General features: G+C 32.8%; 1 protein-coding gene across 1 annotated transcript in view; it reads left to right on the top strand.

Moving 5' to 3' along the window:
• The window catches only part of LOC133179271 (nose resistant to fluoxetine protein 6-like), a 36840-nt gene extending 18819 nt beyond the window's left edge, over nt 1-18021 (top strand). The window contains exons 6-12 of the mRNA XM_061314059.1: nt 232-397; nt 559-638; nt 4471-4578; nt 12062-12182; nt 12367-12553; nt 12873-13015; nt 17902-18021. Of these exons, the coding sequence (XP_061170043.1) occupies nt 232-397; nt 559-638; nt 4471-4578; nt 12062-12182; nt 12367-12553; nt 12873-13015; nt 17902-18021 (925 nt within the window). The remainder of the gene's footprint in view (nt 1-231; nt 398-558; nt 639-4470; nt 4579-12061; nt 12183-12366; nt 12554-12872; nt 13016-17901) is intronic.

Raw genomic sequence — 18021 nt, 5'->3', positions numbered from 1 at the left:
TATCAAATATTAAGATAAATAAACTATATTGACCATTTAAAGAATATAATTATTCATCGATAATTATCACAAATAATTTGATAACTTGACATATAAATTCCGTTCGTTCTTAAAGAGCATTGAAAGTAAAGTAATAAAGGAAATGTCATTTTGTCATCTATAAATGAAAAGAGCTTCAAAGAAAATTATTCAAACTAGCTTCTGTCATAAGATTATTTACTCTTTTTTTAGGTTAACTCCAGCCATGATGCTTGTTATATTGGTTAACACAGCATACTTTCAATACTGGGGCTCGGGGCCCTACTGGCCCTCAAGATCCACCGATCACGATCAATGTACCCGTTACTGGTGGTTAAACCTGCTGTATATACAGAACTTCTTTCCAATTAAAATGCAGGTTAACTTTATTTTATTTATTTTTTTTATCGGCTTCTATGTTTTGTTTTTTTAAATTTATCCATTTATTTATTATTGTTTGGTTATTGTACATTAAATTCGTGGAAGTGAATTTGTCAGTTTTCAAAACATTGACGCACAAATTTCATGTATGTTTTTCAGTGTTTAAGATGGGGTTGGTATGTGGCGTGTGATATGCAGTTTTATGTGATATCACCATTGCTGATATATCCTCTATATAGGTAAGCGTCATCTTGAGAACGTCTTAACCTTCTTTATGTCCTCATATACAGTACTTACTTGTAGCTAACACATGTTGATCGTCACAACATGGTGAATGCTGTGACAAGTAATCATAAACGTGCAATGTCTACGGAAGCCCGTACAACTTTGCCTCTTCAAAGACTTTCAACAATTCCAAACATTAATAGGAAAGCGTTAATATCAGAGTTGTTTATCAATAATAAGCCTTTTTTGATGTTTTATTGTTAGCTATTAGTTTTATTGATGTCACCCGAACGAAGTCCGGCAACATATTGTTATATGTATAATTTTATCTGCGAATGTTCTTGCAGATGAATGAAACTTGAAAGATTATTATCGTTGACTCCAATTCTACTTTTCACGACGGTAGCCTAGTGGAAGGGCGCTTGCTTCGTGATCGGGAGGCCCGGGTTCGATTCTCGTTCACCGCGCTGCGTCAAACTTAAGACGTAAACATAGGTAGTGACTGTTCCTTCGCCAAGCGCCCTGCACTAGAAGTGAAAGTCACGGGTGTTTCGGATGAGAACTTAAAAACCGAGGTCCCATGTCACGTTGGCGTTGGCGCGATTAAGAACCCTCACTGCTCCATGGTTCTGAGTGCCGAGTATAGGTCTAAATTTGAAGCCCTTCACCTGCATTCGGTGACGTCTCTATATGAGTGAAAAATTCTCGAATGGGACGTTTTAAAACAATATACCACCAATCTACTTTTCACACTTAAAATTTTCAAAATGGCTACAGTTGCCAAGAAAACGGAATATGCAAATTTTTCAATTTAATTTTTCTCAGCAATTATCAAGCATGAAACCCTATCAATTATGAAACCTAAAAAGTTTGTACCTCATATTGTGTTTAAGTGGTTTGTGCACAAAAATTTTAACCTGTTCGACAAGATTTGTCCCTGTAGCCATGAAAAGAACAAATGATTTAAGATAAGTTCTTATCTTATGACCATTGTGTATTAAAATTATCACTGTAAGTGGTCTTGTGAAATACTACGCTGATTTTGTGCTTACTTGCTTTCTCTGCTATCAACTGCAATACTAGTATTACAGCGTTGAGTTCAGTTCAGGATGACATGCGCTATTACTTCCAATAGCAAACTTGCTGGTTTATTTTTACAGTATTTTATGTCCTCGAATAATTCCATTCATATTTCGATTTTGATAGAAAAATCAAAATTTTACCACGTGAGCCTTGGTCTAGGGATTCTTTTGTAAAGTATTAAAAACAATCGATGCAGAGGGTTCATAAAGAAGGGAAAAAACTTTACTTTAAATTACTTAAATTTTAGACTATAACTTGGACAATAACAATTGTTTTGCTCATTGTGAACGCCATCGAAAGATGGATGTTAATGTTCTATGGCAAATTTTCACTGAAAACCTTGCAAATATCATAAAAATGGGTAACAATGATTAGCTAAATCGTCGATTCTCTCAGACATAAGATAATATCTCTGATTATCCTTTGAAAATTTATATAGTGTACTCTAAATAATTAATGACATTTGATGAGATCAACTTGTGACTATACGGGATAAAGGAGTTCAGTCTCTTAGGTACTGGCGTCTGCCGTGTTACATTCTAATTCACGACCACACATGCTTTGACAAATGCATGCGCAATTTGATTGGTCGAAAAAAAAAGCAAATCTATGGTTGATCAAGAGAGAAAACCATGAATTCAATTCTTATATTCACATTCTCTTATTTTCTCTCTTTCGTTAATCTTTATTATGAATTTAGCGCCTTTTAGAATGTGTCTGCTTAAAAGACGTAAGAGCTCTTGTGACGTTGGAAAGTTAAATAATGCAAATGAATATTGCGTGGGGAAAAATAACAAATCAATTTTAAATTTTAATTTACAATTGTTACAATTTTACATAATTTAATAGGGTAATTAGTTTAAATTACACTAAGCTAAACAATATAAATTCTGGTGTTCCTAGAGTATTGAAAATGTATACGGTTCCTATCGTGTATTCTACCGCGAAGTGACAAGGTTTCGCATGTATTGTCTTTCACTGATTAACAATTTTCAATTGCCAATGAGTACATGACTAAATTAGTCATGTACTTATTGGCAAATGAAAATTGTTAATTAGTGAAAGACAGTATTATAGGATATTGAATATTGTAGGTTTCCAAGGGGTTTCATAAAGTAAATTACATTGAATGTAAATCTTTTGAGGTGAACTCACTCTGATGTACACCTCAGGAAAGGAAGTCTAGCCCAATCAGAGAGCGTCAAAATTCTTGATTATTAAATAATTTGTACATGGAATATGATATGCAATCAAGTCATCTGGGTTCTTTTTACCCCCCCCCCCCCATCCTATCCTTTCGAAAAGAAAAACATATATATATATATAATATATATATACTGGCCCGTAGGAAGTAATTTCATTTTTTTTATTTGGGGGGGGGGGAGCACAGCCATAAATATTTAATTGGGGTGCACAATCAACTACCCAAAATTCCTTGGCAAGCAAAAAAGGGGAGAGAAAAAAAGGTCATCAGACGTTTTCATTGAGGGGGCACAAACATATAGTAGCTATGTTTTCTATAGTAATCTATATATCGGCAAATTAAGGGGGTGGGGGGCACGGCCCCTCCGTTCCCCCCGGTTGCTACGGAAATCAACCATTTACTGGACACTCTACAAATCAAACAGTCATTACGGGTACTTTAATTCTCCTTGATCGCGACATATATCAGGGGCTGTAAAGGAAAACGTAACGAGAGCCATTGTAAAAATGGTGATTGACGAATATCTGTCTTCTTCGGGTGTCGATAAAATTGTTTTCTTAAACAAAAAACAAACTGACCGTTTCGAGTGACATCTAAAATCAAAATTCTTTGAAGATATTGTATGTGTGTGTGTGTGTTTGAGTTTGTAATTGTAAATATAGTTCATATACAGTACATTTGTTTTATTTCTACCGATAGGTAAAGGATGAGGTAAATAATAGATATGGTAACTGTAACGAAAAATCATCCGATTAACTGGGTACTCGATCGGAAAGGTAAGCGAGTAACCGGTTACTAAAAATCGTCCGATTCGACAACACTAATACACACACACACACACCCTCACACACACACACACACACACACACACACACACACACACACACATATATATATATATATATATATATATATATATATATATATATATATATATATATATATATATATATATATATATATATATATATATATATATATATATATATATATATATATATATATATCTTAAGAAAATCACATATACTTAAAATGTTGTTGTTTAATTTATTTAATCAAACTTATATTCATTCAAAAGATTGTCGTATTTTCACTTTCTTAATGGCGCTATTTGTAGGTCGCGGAAGGATTCTTCTAAAATGTTACGATATCGTTTTTTTAAATCCAGTTTATATAATTCAGAATGATTTAAGTGGACTGAAATTTATTTTCTGAGTTTACACAAATGTGTATACCATTTTCAGGTACGATTTGATGGTGTATTCAGATTTTTTATTGGATGCTAGATTAAAAATATAATTTGTTTCAATGGTGATGACATACCGTTATTTTGGATAAAATAATGCCAGAAAAATAATCATTCATTACATACTCGAGTGGGATAGTGAAATTCCACCTCGGGGCCAAGATTCACTGTTCTAGAACTCGGCAAAGCCTCGTTCTAGACCGTGAATCTTGTCCCCTTTGTGGAATTTCACTATCCCACACTCGTAGTAATGAATGACTCTTATAGCCTCACTTTGATATCCATGTAGAAATGTTAATTTTTTTCAATTTAGAAAACCATGGGTAGGTTACGTTATAGCAGGGGCTATAATTCTCATACAGGCTGTGTTCAGAGGTGTCATGTCCGTAAAATTGGACTTATCTTTCAACTCTTCACCCAAGTAAGTGCACAATACTGATTGAATATGTGGAGAACAAAATATTTGAATGAGTTTTATAATCAAAGATGTATCGATACTGTATAAGTGCAATATTGCATGATATTTCAGTATAAAGGGTCTTGGATATAGTGTTGGACTTGATTCTAAATCTTTTTATAATAAAAATCCTTTTTTAGTTCATAAATATGCAAATGAATTTTTTTATGAAACTAAAAAATGAAATTAAATGAATCTTTTCAGTTTAGAATTGCACTTAACTGGGAAAACCAAGGTTTTGTCACATTCATGACCAAAGATCATTTGAACATATCCGTGTACACGAAATGTAGAATACTCAGACTGGAAGAAAAATTCGGAATCATTATATAAGAAAGATAATAAATATACCGGAAGTGACTTCGTAGAAAAGAGATAAAAATTAGCCTACATGTACGTATGACACACATGACTTTGTGTGGAATGTGACAATTCACCCGGCTAAATTGGAGCAGATGCAGTTTTGTGTCCTCAAAAAAGGTGAAATTCTTGTCTGGTCATCCTTTGAAAACTAGAAACATTATTATGATTGCTTGAAACACGTCATGAAATAAACACGAGCTTCTTTCTACATGGCCAACAATTTTCAGCAACAAAAATTTCTTCATCAATTTGTTCTTCATCAAAAATGACGTGTCGAAAGTTACATATTCCTCGGTCATTTAGAGACTAGTATTTCATAAGAAAAATAATTGTAAATTTAAATCTAAAAAAAACATGCTGATTAGAGTTTTAACATTAAATTCTTTGATACCAAATTTAAATGTTTGAGAAAGGACAATCCATATACCTTAATATTTTTTTGTTTTCACTTGTTTACATACTGTCTACAAGCCTTGATCAATACCTATTTTTGTATTCATATGAAGAAGTATTTTTTTTTTCAAAAACTTCTACATGAGAAGAAACACTTGCTGTGGCCTTTAACTCGACATTTAGATATATCGACGACGCATTATCAATTAACAATAGTTACTTCCATTCTTATGTCGACTCGATATATCACAGTGAACTTGAAATAAAAGATACCCCACAGTCTGACACATCTGTTTCATATTTGGATATTTTACGAGAAAAAGACCTTAATGGTAAATTAACAACAAAGCGTTATGATAAAAGCGATGACTTCAATTTTTTCAATCGTCAACTTCCCTTACTTATGTAGCAATATACCCTTATCACCTGCAGTTGATTCGATACGCAAGAGCATGCACTACGTATGAACAATTTCTAAAACGAGGCAAGCTCTTGTCAAACAAGTTGATGAAACAAGGATATCAACAGACTCGTCTGAAGTCATCATTTCGCAAGTTTTATGGTCGATAGAATGGCATTGTCAGCAAATACAACCTATCATTAAGTCAAATGCTGTTTGACGTTTTTCATATTAATTGTTAGGCCATTATTTACACACTTAATTGTCTACGAATTTTTTTTCCGTTTTCCCGATCTTGTCAAGAAGCACACGGCGGGTGTGACGGGTCGGCAGGGGATGCTCACTCCTCCATTGCACCTGATCCCACCTCTGATGTTTTGGAGGTCCGTGTTTGCTCTGCTCCCGATTTGTATTGTCTAAATGGACTTTGAGCTTTAATACTGTTATCGCCATATTTCATGTACAAGTATGTAGAACTCTTACACTTTATATTGTTTTAGTGTTCATGCAACTGTCATGTTTTGATCAAGTTTGATTTTTTTTCCATGCCATGATCAAATGGCTTTTATTAGGTTACCTGAATCACTCATGCGACCTATTGCTATCTGTTTTCGTCTGTCGTAGTTCGTCGTACGTCGTCAATCGGTCGTAAACTTTTGAACATTTTTAGCTTCTTCTCTGGAACCACTGAACCAATTTCAACCAATTTTGGCAAATAGCATCTATGGGTGAAGGGGAAGAAAAATTATGAAAATCATGATCCCTGCTCCCATGGGGTCTGAGGGGTGCGGCTAAAACCATCAAAACGATCTTTAATCAAAAGCAATCTTTAAAAATCTTCTTTTCTCCTGGACATCAAGCAGTCAAACTGTTAGCATAAATGTAATAAGCATTGAATTCTACCAAAATTATGAAATTCATGGCCCCTGGGTCAGGGGTTCTGGTGTTAGGGCGGAGCTCTAATGATTATATAGTGAAAATGCATTAATTCTTTGAAAATCTTCTCCTCTGCTCCCGAGTATTAAGCCGATGTTGGATAATCCAAATACATAGTTATGACGAGGAAAAGTGCCTGTTCTGGTGATAGGACTCTAAGGATTTTATTGTGAAAATGCATTAATTCTTTGAAAATATACTCCTCTGCCCCTGCGTATTAAGCCAATGAACTAAGCACATAGTTATGATGAGGAAAATTGTGAATTTCATGGCCCCTGGGTCAGGGGTTCCGTGGGGGGGGGGGGGCTTATTTATTATATACTGAATATAAATTAATCCTTTGACAATCTTCTCCTCTGCTCCTGAGCATTTAGCCGATGAACTACGTACATACACAGTGTAGTTATGATAAGGAAGAGTGCCTCACTCAAAATTATGAATTTCATGGTTCCTGTGTCAGGGGTTCCATGAGGGGGGGGGGGGGAGGCTTATTTATTAAATACTGAATATAAATTAATGCTTTGAAAATCTTCTCCTTTGCTCCTTGGCATTTAGTCGATGAACTACGTACATAGTTATAATAAGGAAGAGTGCGTCTGTGAACTTCATGACCCCTGGGTCACGGGTTCCGTGGGGGGAAGGGGATCTCATTTATTATATACTGAAAATAAATTAATGCCTTGAAAATCTTCTCCTTTGCCCCTTGGTATCAAGCAAGCAAACTAAATGCATAGTTATGATGAGAAAAGGTACCTCTTCCAAAATTGTGAATGACATGGCCCCTGGATCAGGGGTTGTTCTGCTTGGATGGGGCTCTATTGATTCCTTAGCAAAATGCATTAATGTATTGAAAATCTTCTCCTCTGTCCTTTAGTACTAAGCAAGCAAACTAAATGCTATAACAACAATGTACATGTATTAAATATCATTATAAATAAATGTGCCTTTTCTTTGCTCCTGTGTATCTAGGAGGAAAACAGAGTACACAAGTGTAATAAGTGAAGCAAATGAAAGTTACTCCCCTTTGCTAGATGTTGTTATCAAGAAATCCTTGTATTTAATTTAATTAACAGGTTATTTGATTGAATGAGAATACAAGAAGGAATGTTATATATATATATATATATATATATATATATATATATATATATATATATATATATATATATATATATATATATATATATATATATATATATATATATATATATATATATATATATATATATATATATATATATATAAGGGATGTCAACGAATAGTCGACTATTCGACTATCAGTCGAATGGACCGACGATCGAATAATGAAACGACATTCGAATATTATTATTATTAAATAAATGCAATAAAAGAGTGATTTAACGAGATGGAATTCTCATCTTTAATTTTCCTCAACAAAAAAACGATTGACTTTCCATGTGCTTATAGAAAGTAAAGTAATTGTTAGTGCTTCACTACCGCGGGAAGTATATGTCAGTTACTGCCTGTGTTGTTTTTGTAATAAATTACCCATCAAATTACTGGACTTTGTTTGGAAAATTATTAATTGGGCTTGACCTTATACCCTGTACCAATTATATTTTTTTTGTTTTCGGATTGCTCAAATCCAAGGAACACAACATAGCCGTGACATGTTTTGACACTTCGATAATTATTAAAACAATCCGCTTACATTTTAAGGACATTTTGATAGCCGGGGCAATCAATTGAATAAGTAGTATCTGTTTAATAATATCACGAGAACCTGATTTTTATTTATTTTATAATAAGCTGAAATAAATAAATAAAAAAATTTAAAAAGATATATCGGCTGGTAATTTTTAAATAATACTTACCATAACAAAAATCGACTGTATAGATCGATTTATGAATTCGATTGACGGGGAAATTATACATGTACATTTTGGAGAATTAGGTGTCTTAATTTATTTCATATAATCATGGCTATCCACACGTTACGTTGCATTAATTTTTATGTTACGTTTTAAATAGATTTATGTAAAAGGTTTTTTGAGTTACAAATACGTCATGCACCAGTGAAGTTTGAAATAGACTTTTATTTTCAGAAAATGTTCCGAATATTCGACTATCGTTCGAATAATGCAACTGAATAATCGACTAAGGAAAATAAATATTTTGACATCCCTAATATATATATATATATATATATATATATATATATATATATATATATATATATATATATATATATATATATATATATATATATATATATATATATATATATATATATATATATATATATATATATATATATATATAAACAAAATAAAAATGAATATTCGGTTTAAATGAGCAAAGCAGGCTCAAAGTCAGATTTTTGTCTGGAAAGCAATATAAAAGATTGACATAAAGATTATTTATATATTTAGCACAAGCTGTAATTGTACCCAGTATGTTTACACTGTTGTGATCTGTTCGACAGTAGATGAGTTGTTGTGACTGGTAGAGTCATGGTTGGCAAGAGACTGAATAAAGTTGTTTTATACTTTATCAAAGTGAACAAAGAATCACAGAGAGCCAGGATGACTTATTGTAATTAGTGACATAACCACGTTGTATACCTAAGTCTGTGTGTACTGAATTGTAGCACTAGGCAAGTGACAAAAATATATCTGTATATATTGAATACCTTACACAATAGGCAAGTGTCCATTGTATTTGTATAATTTGTATTCATTATCATCCCTGTAAGACTTGGAAAAACCAAGTACTAGTATGATCCCAAGGAGATCACTTGTGTCCAGCACGTTACAATAAGCAAGGGTATTTTCATCAATTTTTTTGTTTGTTTGTTTGTTTTTTGGAACAGTGTTGTATTATACTCTGGTGACCATTAAGGCCCTTGGGCCTCTTGTTCCCTATGCATACATCATGTACAACAATGCTTTTATTAAGTGTACATTATTTTTATTATTTCAGTGTACATGAGTTTCTTGATCTTGTGTGTTTTTCTCTATGTTCATGTATCTACTAGTATGTAAAATTCTTTCATCAATATAACCTACTCATCTAAAATACAATATTTTACGTACCAACTTTATGGAAATAATTCATAAAATATTAATTTAATCAATAAAATATATTCCTTTGCTTATCGGGGATTAAAGGTTGCAACCATCACAGGAAGAAAAATGTACACTCTCTTCACTATTACGTACAATATACTATAGCTTACATATATGTAAAGAATAATTTGTGTTTTAGTGAAATGATTTCAAAATTATTACATGATACCCAGGTGGCCATTAAGTCTCAGTTGTTTTCTATATCTAAAATAAGAAAAATTTATGTAACCATGATATTAATTTTATCATTTATCTTTTGTTAAAAATTACGGAAGCCCGTTGAGGCCAGTTCGGAGAAAGAAATATTTTTTATTGCGTTTAAACGCAATAATTATTGCGTTTAATCGCAAAACATTGCGATTAATTGCAATAATCATTGCGTTTAAACGCAAAAGATTGCGTTTAATCGCAATGTATATTGCGTTTAAACGCAAAACACTTTGCGTTTAATCGCAAAAGATTGCGATTAAACGCAATATTTTGCGTTTAAACGCAATACTTTTGCAATAAAACGCAATAATTTTTGCGTTTAATCGCAATGATATTTTTGCGTTTAAACGCAATACTTTTGCGTTTAATCGCAATAAATTTTGCGTTTAAACGCAATACTTTTGCGATTAAACGCAATACTTTTGCGATTAAACGCAATACTTTTGCGATTAAACGCAATACTTTTGCGTTTAATCGCAATAAATTTTGCGTTTAAACGCAATACTTTTGCGATTAAACGCAATACTTTTGCGATTAAACGCAATACTTTTGCGTTTAATCGCAATAATTTTTGCGTTTAAACGCAATACTTTTGCGATTAAACGCAATAATTTTTGCGTTTAAACGCAATAATCTTTGCGTTTAAACGCAATAATCTTTGCGTTCAAAGGCAATAATCTTTGTGTTTAAAGGCAGTCATTTGTATCAAACCTTGCAGAGTACAATGGACCCACGCATACCTATATCTTTTATTTCTTTCTCTTTTTACTTATTAGGAAATTGTGTGTTGTCTTTATAGAATCAGATTTCTCCGAGCAAACACTCTCTGAAAGGTAAATTACTAATAAGAATTTATAGAGGAGAAAAAAAATGTCGGGTTGTAAAAACAAAGGAATCCTAAGAACGAGACATGTCTTAAGCTTATTCTCAACATTTTTAATGAAGTTTCGGTCAGTTGTTCTGCTAAAAAAAACTGCCCCATACGTTGCAGTCACAAGTTTAAATCATGTATAAAGGGATTTTTGGAAAGGACTGAGGAAATGTTGGAATTACGTACAACATGATGAAGTATTTAGACTTCAATGTACATTCATAACCCTTCCTATGGTTGCATACAGTAAACACAAGAACATATGTGATGGATTTATATGAGGTCAAAATCAAAATCAAATGAAAACAGATTGATCGATGTGCACTACATGTATCAAATTGACACATGCTATTAATACCACTGAAACTTTTTCTATAAGTTGTGATACACGTAAGCAATTGAACAGAGACTTCATTAAGAGTTTTGAGTTCTAATACATTTAAGACATTCAGGTTGTTAGGATGCCATTGTTTTATTACAATTTTCAAAAACTGGAAAATTTTGCAAAAAGACACAGAACAAATCGGATCTTCTTAAAGTTGAAGTGTCGGGTCCTAGCACATGTAATTATAAGCTTTGACTAATTCATGTTTGATTTTGAAACTACAGTATCATTGTGTTTAAATGCAAAACAAATCCTTATAAGGAAGGATTATTGCGTTTAAACGCAAAGATTATTGCATTTAATCGCAATACTATTGCGTTTAATCGCAATACCATTGCGTTTAATCGCAAAAGTATTGCGTTTAATCGCAAAAGTATTGCGTTTAATCGCAAAAATTATTGCGTTTAAACGCAAAAATTATTGCGTTTAAACGCAAAAAATATTGCGTTTAAACGCAAAAATATTATTGCGTTTAAACGCAAAAAGTATTGCGTTTAATCGCAAAAGTATTGCGTTTAAACGCAAAAGATTGCGTTTGATCGCAATCTTTTGCGTTTAAACGCAAAGTGTTTTGCGTTTAAACGCAATATACATTGCGATTAATCGCAATCTTTTGCGTTTAAACGCAATAATTATTGCGATTAAACGCAATGTTTTGCGTTTAAACGCAATAATTATTGCGTTTAAACGCAATAAAAAATATTTCTTTCTCTGAACTGGCCTCAACGGGCTTCCGTAAAAAATAGTCTGATCATACTTTATTTTGAAAAAAAATACCAATTGTTGATTTTCTTAAATAGTACCAATGTCTTCCTTAACCAAGTGTACGACAAACCGTACAACAGCGTGAGTGCATACGTCATCGGAATTCTAACTGGATATATCATGTGGAAAACAGAGAGACGCGTAACTATACCAAAAGTGAGCAATGACAATAATAGCAAATTTCTTGCTGACAGACATACTATATTAAAGGTTTAAGTTGAATGTGCTTCTATTAATGAATTTTGCAAGAATTTACAAGGATTAATAATAAAGCAGCTTAAACGTTTCCATTAGATGCATTCCTCGATTATTTCACCTAATTCATTTAAATTTTTAATAGCTGTGCGTGGTCCTGGGATGGATTTTAGCCCTTGGTAGTATTTCATCTCTGGTATTTGGGACGAATGAATTTTACGAGGGACATAAGCCCTCTAAATTTGTTAGTGCGCTCTACAACTCCTTCTGCAAAACAACGTGGGGTCTAGGTTTAGCTTGGATCATTTTTATCTGCGATGTAGGATATGGAGGTAATATATATTCAAATTTGTTATGAAAAAAAAGTGTTCAAGTTGTTAAAAATTCCACAATTCTTTCTCTCTCTCTCTCTCTCTCTCAAAGTACATGTTCAACTATGACCCCTTTTTAAATATACAAGATAATTGAACTTAAAAATCATTGAGTAGAAAGGAAACCATTTAATTGAACTTAAAAATCATTGAGTAGAAAGGAAACCATTTAATTGAATGAGTTTATATTCGAAAAAGTCATAAGTTCTGTGATACGATGTCAATTAATGGTTTTATTTTGTTTAATTCTTGCTTATCCTCTATTTTTTAATGTATGTAGGTTTTGTCAACACATTCCTGTCCGCTAGACTGTGGTCCCCCCTGACTCGCCTGACCTACTGTGCTTACCTTGTCAGTCCTATAATCATAATTGTCTACCATCTAAGTCAAAGATATCTTATTTACAACTCAGTCATGAATTTAGTAAGTATTATATAGTATTTATAAACATTATTAAAACAATGAAATATGGTGAGAGAAAGGTTCAATTATTTAACCACGTATTTTGAGATCAACCACATCGTGAACAAATGCATAAAAAAGCTGGATTTAGCCTTTACTGGTATGAAAAAGTGAAATAAAGACTCAATTTTCCTATATTACAACACTGTATTTGAAAGTAAGTTTGCTCAGACATGCTTTTTACAGTACTTTTTTGCACTGTAGCTTAAATTTTACATAAATGTTATTCGAAAAGAGTTTGTCAGAAGCAAGGCTAACTTGTTAATATAGAAGATTCCTTCGAAAGCTAAGCCTATACGCGCATGAATATTTAGATTAACTGAATATCTTTTTTTTAACTTATAGCATTAATTAATTTAGTCAATATTTTATTATATAAAGTCAAATTACATAATTGGATAGGACATCAGGCATATCCTATATAAGTCCTCTCCAGGAAGGTCAAGGTTACAAATGTTTAGAATTAATGAAAGTATGTAATAGTTAACAATGATAAGTAGTTCATAATTAATTATATTAATTTCTAACGTAAACTAGAAAAGAAAGAAATGAAAAAGATAAATTGTACCCTGGAGCAAATTACTTAGCATGTATCCACATTATACAATATAAAAAAAAGAAAATGACAGAGTGCAACAAACAACGAAACTAAAGTGCAAAAGACAAATATAAAAGCAAAATACAACATAAACATGAAAATTCTGAGATATGAAGTAAGTACAACATCAAAAAATTTACTTAAAAAAAAAGACTTAAAATGAAGTAATATAGCATTCAGTACTTTAATACCAATCGTTGAAAAACAACCTCAAATGTGTTACGTACGGTAGACATCCATGACAATCCCCCTTCTCCTAAACTTCAAAATAAATGTAAAGAGGTCACTTATCTGTAGGGTATGGAGCTTAAACAGATATTACGTAAAATATATACTACAGAAGGGACTTCCAACTCCGTCCATCAAATACCTTAATAAATAAGAAGCGACTCCATGAAATGTATTAAGATAACGAACAGTATTCAGGTTCAAAAGTCCATCAAACAACACAAAATAGGAGCAGAGCAAACACAGACCTCCAAACATCAGAGGTGGGATCAGGTGCCGTGGAGGAGTGAGCATCCCCTGCCGACCGGTCACACCCGCCGTGTGCTCCTTGTCATGCATGACCGGGAAAAAAACGGAAAAATCCGTAGACAATTCAGTGTGTAAATAATGGCCTAACAATTTGTATGAAAAACGTCAGTCAGCATTTGACTCAATGATAAATTGTATTTGCTGACAAGGTCATTGTATCGACCATAGAACTTACGAAATGATGACTTTAAACGAGACAGCTGATATTCTTGTTTCATTAACTTATTTGTCAATAATATACCTCGTTTTAGAAATTGTACATACGTAGAGCATGCTCTTGCGTATCGAATCAACTGAGAGATATATACCCGTATGCAGGTGATGAAGGTATATTGCTGCATAAGTAAAGGAAGTTGACGATTGAAAAGTTAAAGTCATCACGTTTATCATAAAGCTTGGTTGTTAGATTACCATTAACGTCTTTTTCAAGTAAAATATCCAAATATGAAACAGATGTGTCAGACTCTGTGGTATCTTTTATCTCAAGCTCACAAGGATATATCGTATCGACATAAGAATGGAAATAGCCATTGTTAATTGACAATACGTCAATACATTTTATATATTTTTTTTTACATCCGATGATGTAATTACATTGGAGGTGTTTTTCCGAGCTTGCCGGAAAAGTTCGAGAAGATGTGATTGCCTTAATACGATGTGCACGTAATAAGAAATCCGTATCCCCCAGAAGACATAACAACCATCTACATGCTGAATGAAAAGGGTAAAGATAATGAACAGTGATCAATCTCAAAAAATCAACAAATAATAAAAATTTGTTAACAGGGCATAAAACACGGACCCCGCAAATTCCATAGGTGGGATCAGAGGCCTAGGAGGAGTAAGCATCTGCTGTTTGTCACACCCGCCGTGAGCCCTTTATATTAATCAGGTAGGCGGAACATTAATGAATAAATTAAATAATTAATTAATTAAAATATAATCCAAAATCGGAAAATGATGCAATATTTCATAGTAATTTGGGGGAGGGGGGTAGAAATGTTTCAGGTAGGACCTTCACAATATTTACCCCAAACACAAATTAATCGGACAAGAAAATAATGATACATTTTTCTTGACATGGAAAAGATTGAAGCATTAAATGCTACATTTTACTAAATTCAAACAAAAAGATGTTTCGTGTTAAGCTTTGCTTTATGTTCATTATCTTTTGAGGACAGATTTAGCGAAATAACTATTGAAGACCAAAATATCGAAGGGTATATTTTATTCCCTTACAATCATCAAAACCTTTTGATCATTTTTTTTATTAGTCACAAAATAAGTCATTGTTGAAGTCGACATATTTTACTGCATCAAAACAATTATGTTTACAATTTTAAATCAATGAGCTCATGAAAAAGTTTTTTTTATAAACTTTTGAAAAACAATTCACATTTGACTTTAAAATAATTGACATTATTATTATTTTCTCCAAACCTATAAATGCAAGAGTTGGTGAAGGTGCTTGCAGGAATGCGTAATACCAATGCAGGGTAAAAATGAAGCCCATACTTTACTCATCTAAAGTTCCATTTAATGTTAGAGAAGCTCGACTTTCTGTGTTCGGACAATTGATCATTCTTCATTATCGACGTCACTGATGTTGCTAAAAATGTGTCCCTCTGTTACTTATCTGCTGTTGACAATTAGATTTTGCTAGCATGTTTCACAAAAAGGCGACTAGGCATTAAAAATTGATTTTATTTAATTTCATATTTATTTGATATGATAGTTACATCTGTTGGTTAAGTACCTGAATGAAATAGATAAAGACTACGGCGAACTATCCAAAAAAAAAAATACAAAAAATGGTCATAAATTAAAACACGGACCTCTGAAAATGTCAGAGGTGGGATCAGGTGTCTAGAAGGAATAAGCATCTTCTTGTTTCCATCTTGACCGGTCACACCCACCGCGAGCCCTGTGTATTGATCCGGAACAGGGAGTAATCCGTATCAAATATAGTATAATAGCGAAGGCATAGCAACTGGTATGAAATATGTCAGTCAAAATAGAACCCCATGTTAAGTTGTATTTCCTAACAAGGTCATTATCAGGACCATAAAATTTGCGAAATACTGATTTTTAATGAGGTTGTGAAATCCGTGTAACGTCAGCTTATTTCTCCTGCTTCTGTTTTAAAATTGATCATACCCAGAGCTTGCTTTTTAAATTTGGGAGACACTAACACCATATGCAGATGATTGTGGAAGAATACTACCTAAATAAGGAATGTTGACGACGGAAAAGCTGAAGTCATGTCGTTTGTCGTATACAGTAGTTTAGTTGTTAGTTAGCCCTTACCGTCAATAAAACATGCGAATATGAAACAAATTTCGCAGACTCTGTGGTGTCTTTTATTTTGAGTCAACTGAGATATATCTAGTAGACATATGAATGGGAGTTACAATTTATAATGATAAAACGTCGTCGTTATATCTGAATGTCTAGTTGAAGACCACAGGGAGTGTTTTCTTCTTCTCATGTGGAAGTTTTAAATTCTGCTTCTTAGGAATATAAAACAGGTCGGCTAACAAGGCGCACAATTATTGCCCATCGAAATTCCAACAGATTGTTGAAAGACCAAAGACTACATAGATGTTGTTTATGATTGAGGAACTTCAGCATCCTTTTAACATCAACCTCAGAGTACTTCTGTGTAGAATCAAAGTATTTTTTTTACCAAGTAATTTTAAAGATGGCCAACCATATGAAAATGTCTGAGTTCTATTTTTATTAAAGAATCAGTTATCTATGATATCAAAAAACCTAGTTTTTAATTTATCGTGAGGAATGGTAGGAAAAAAGTGTAGGAAAGTTATACGTTTTGATGTTAGTGACTTTTGAAAAAAAATTGTGATTTTAAATTTTCGAAGAGTTCTTCGAAGTTTCTGATAATCCTCATTTGATTTACACCACTTTATGAATATGCTGTAGCACATTACATCTTATGTTTCTCCTTTACAGCAGTTAATATTTTTGTGAGAAATAAAGATAGGGACTATCATTGCTGGACTCGGCAATGTATGTTTCCATGTAAAGATTTTTATAAAGCTTAGGAATCCAGCATATAGGTAGGATAGATCGAACTTACTTTCGGTTGACAGGAATGTAGAAGGTTTAAAATATTTACATTTCCAAATATTTTTCCTTAAGAATCTTTCCAAATTAGAAAAAGTTCATGTTCTTGTGAACTATCGTGGGATGAGAAAGAATATTTCCATTGTGGTGTGATTGAGGTCAAAAAATAGTGCAAACCTTTTTTTCCAAATTAGAAAAAGTTCATGTTCTTGTGAACTATCGTGGGATGAGAAAGAATATTTCCATAGTGATGTGATTGAGGTCAAAAAATAGTGCAAACCTTTTTTTTCAAAAATGATCGTTGAATGACAAAAGTATGTGGAAAGTCATCAGAAAAATAATGTAAACATAAGATGTGAATTTAATTTTTTTAAATTCATGAGGTACATGAACTACAACGCTTCACGCCTGCATATTTATCATGCTTCATGAAATATGCCGTCCTGAAGCGTCGTAGTTCATGTCCTCATGAATTCTCAAAAATTAAATTCATCTCTTACATGTCGCAACTACTATAATCTGTTACATCACTTAGTCGATGCAATAAAACATGTTCAAACCATCAGAGACCCCATAAAAGATATTTGAGTCATATATTCATTAGCTAGTACTTTTTTTTTACTTCTAGATCTTCCTCTTTATGGGATTTTGGATGGCGAGCTACGGAATAGCTTTCTTCGTTTCCTTAGCATTTGAAGTACCAATGATAGGACTCGAAAGGTTATTGCTGAGACGAAACAAAGATTAA

Source organism: Saccostrea echinata, unplaced genomic scaffold (assembly GCF_033153115.1).
Source record: "Saccostrea echinata isolate AGI-Se365-2 ecotype Australia unplaced genomic scaffold, CSIRO_AGI_Sech_v1 ptg000004l, whole genome shotgun sequence".
Classification (NCBI taxonomy): domain Eukaryota; kingdom Metazoa; phylum Mollusca; class Bivalvia; order Ostreida; family Ostreidae; genus Saccostrea; species Saccostrea echinata.
This window is presented reverse-complemented; position numbering and strand designations above follow the sequence as displayed.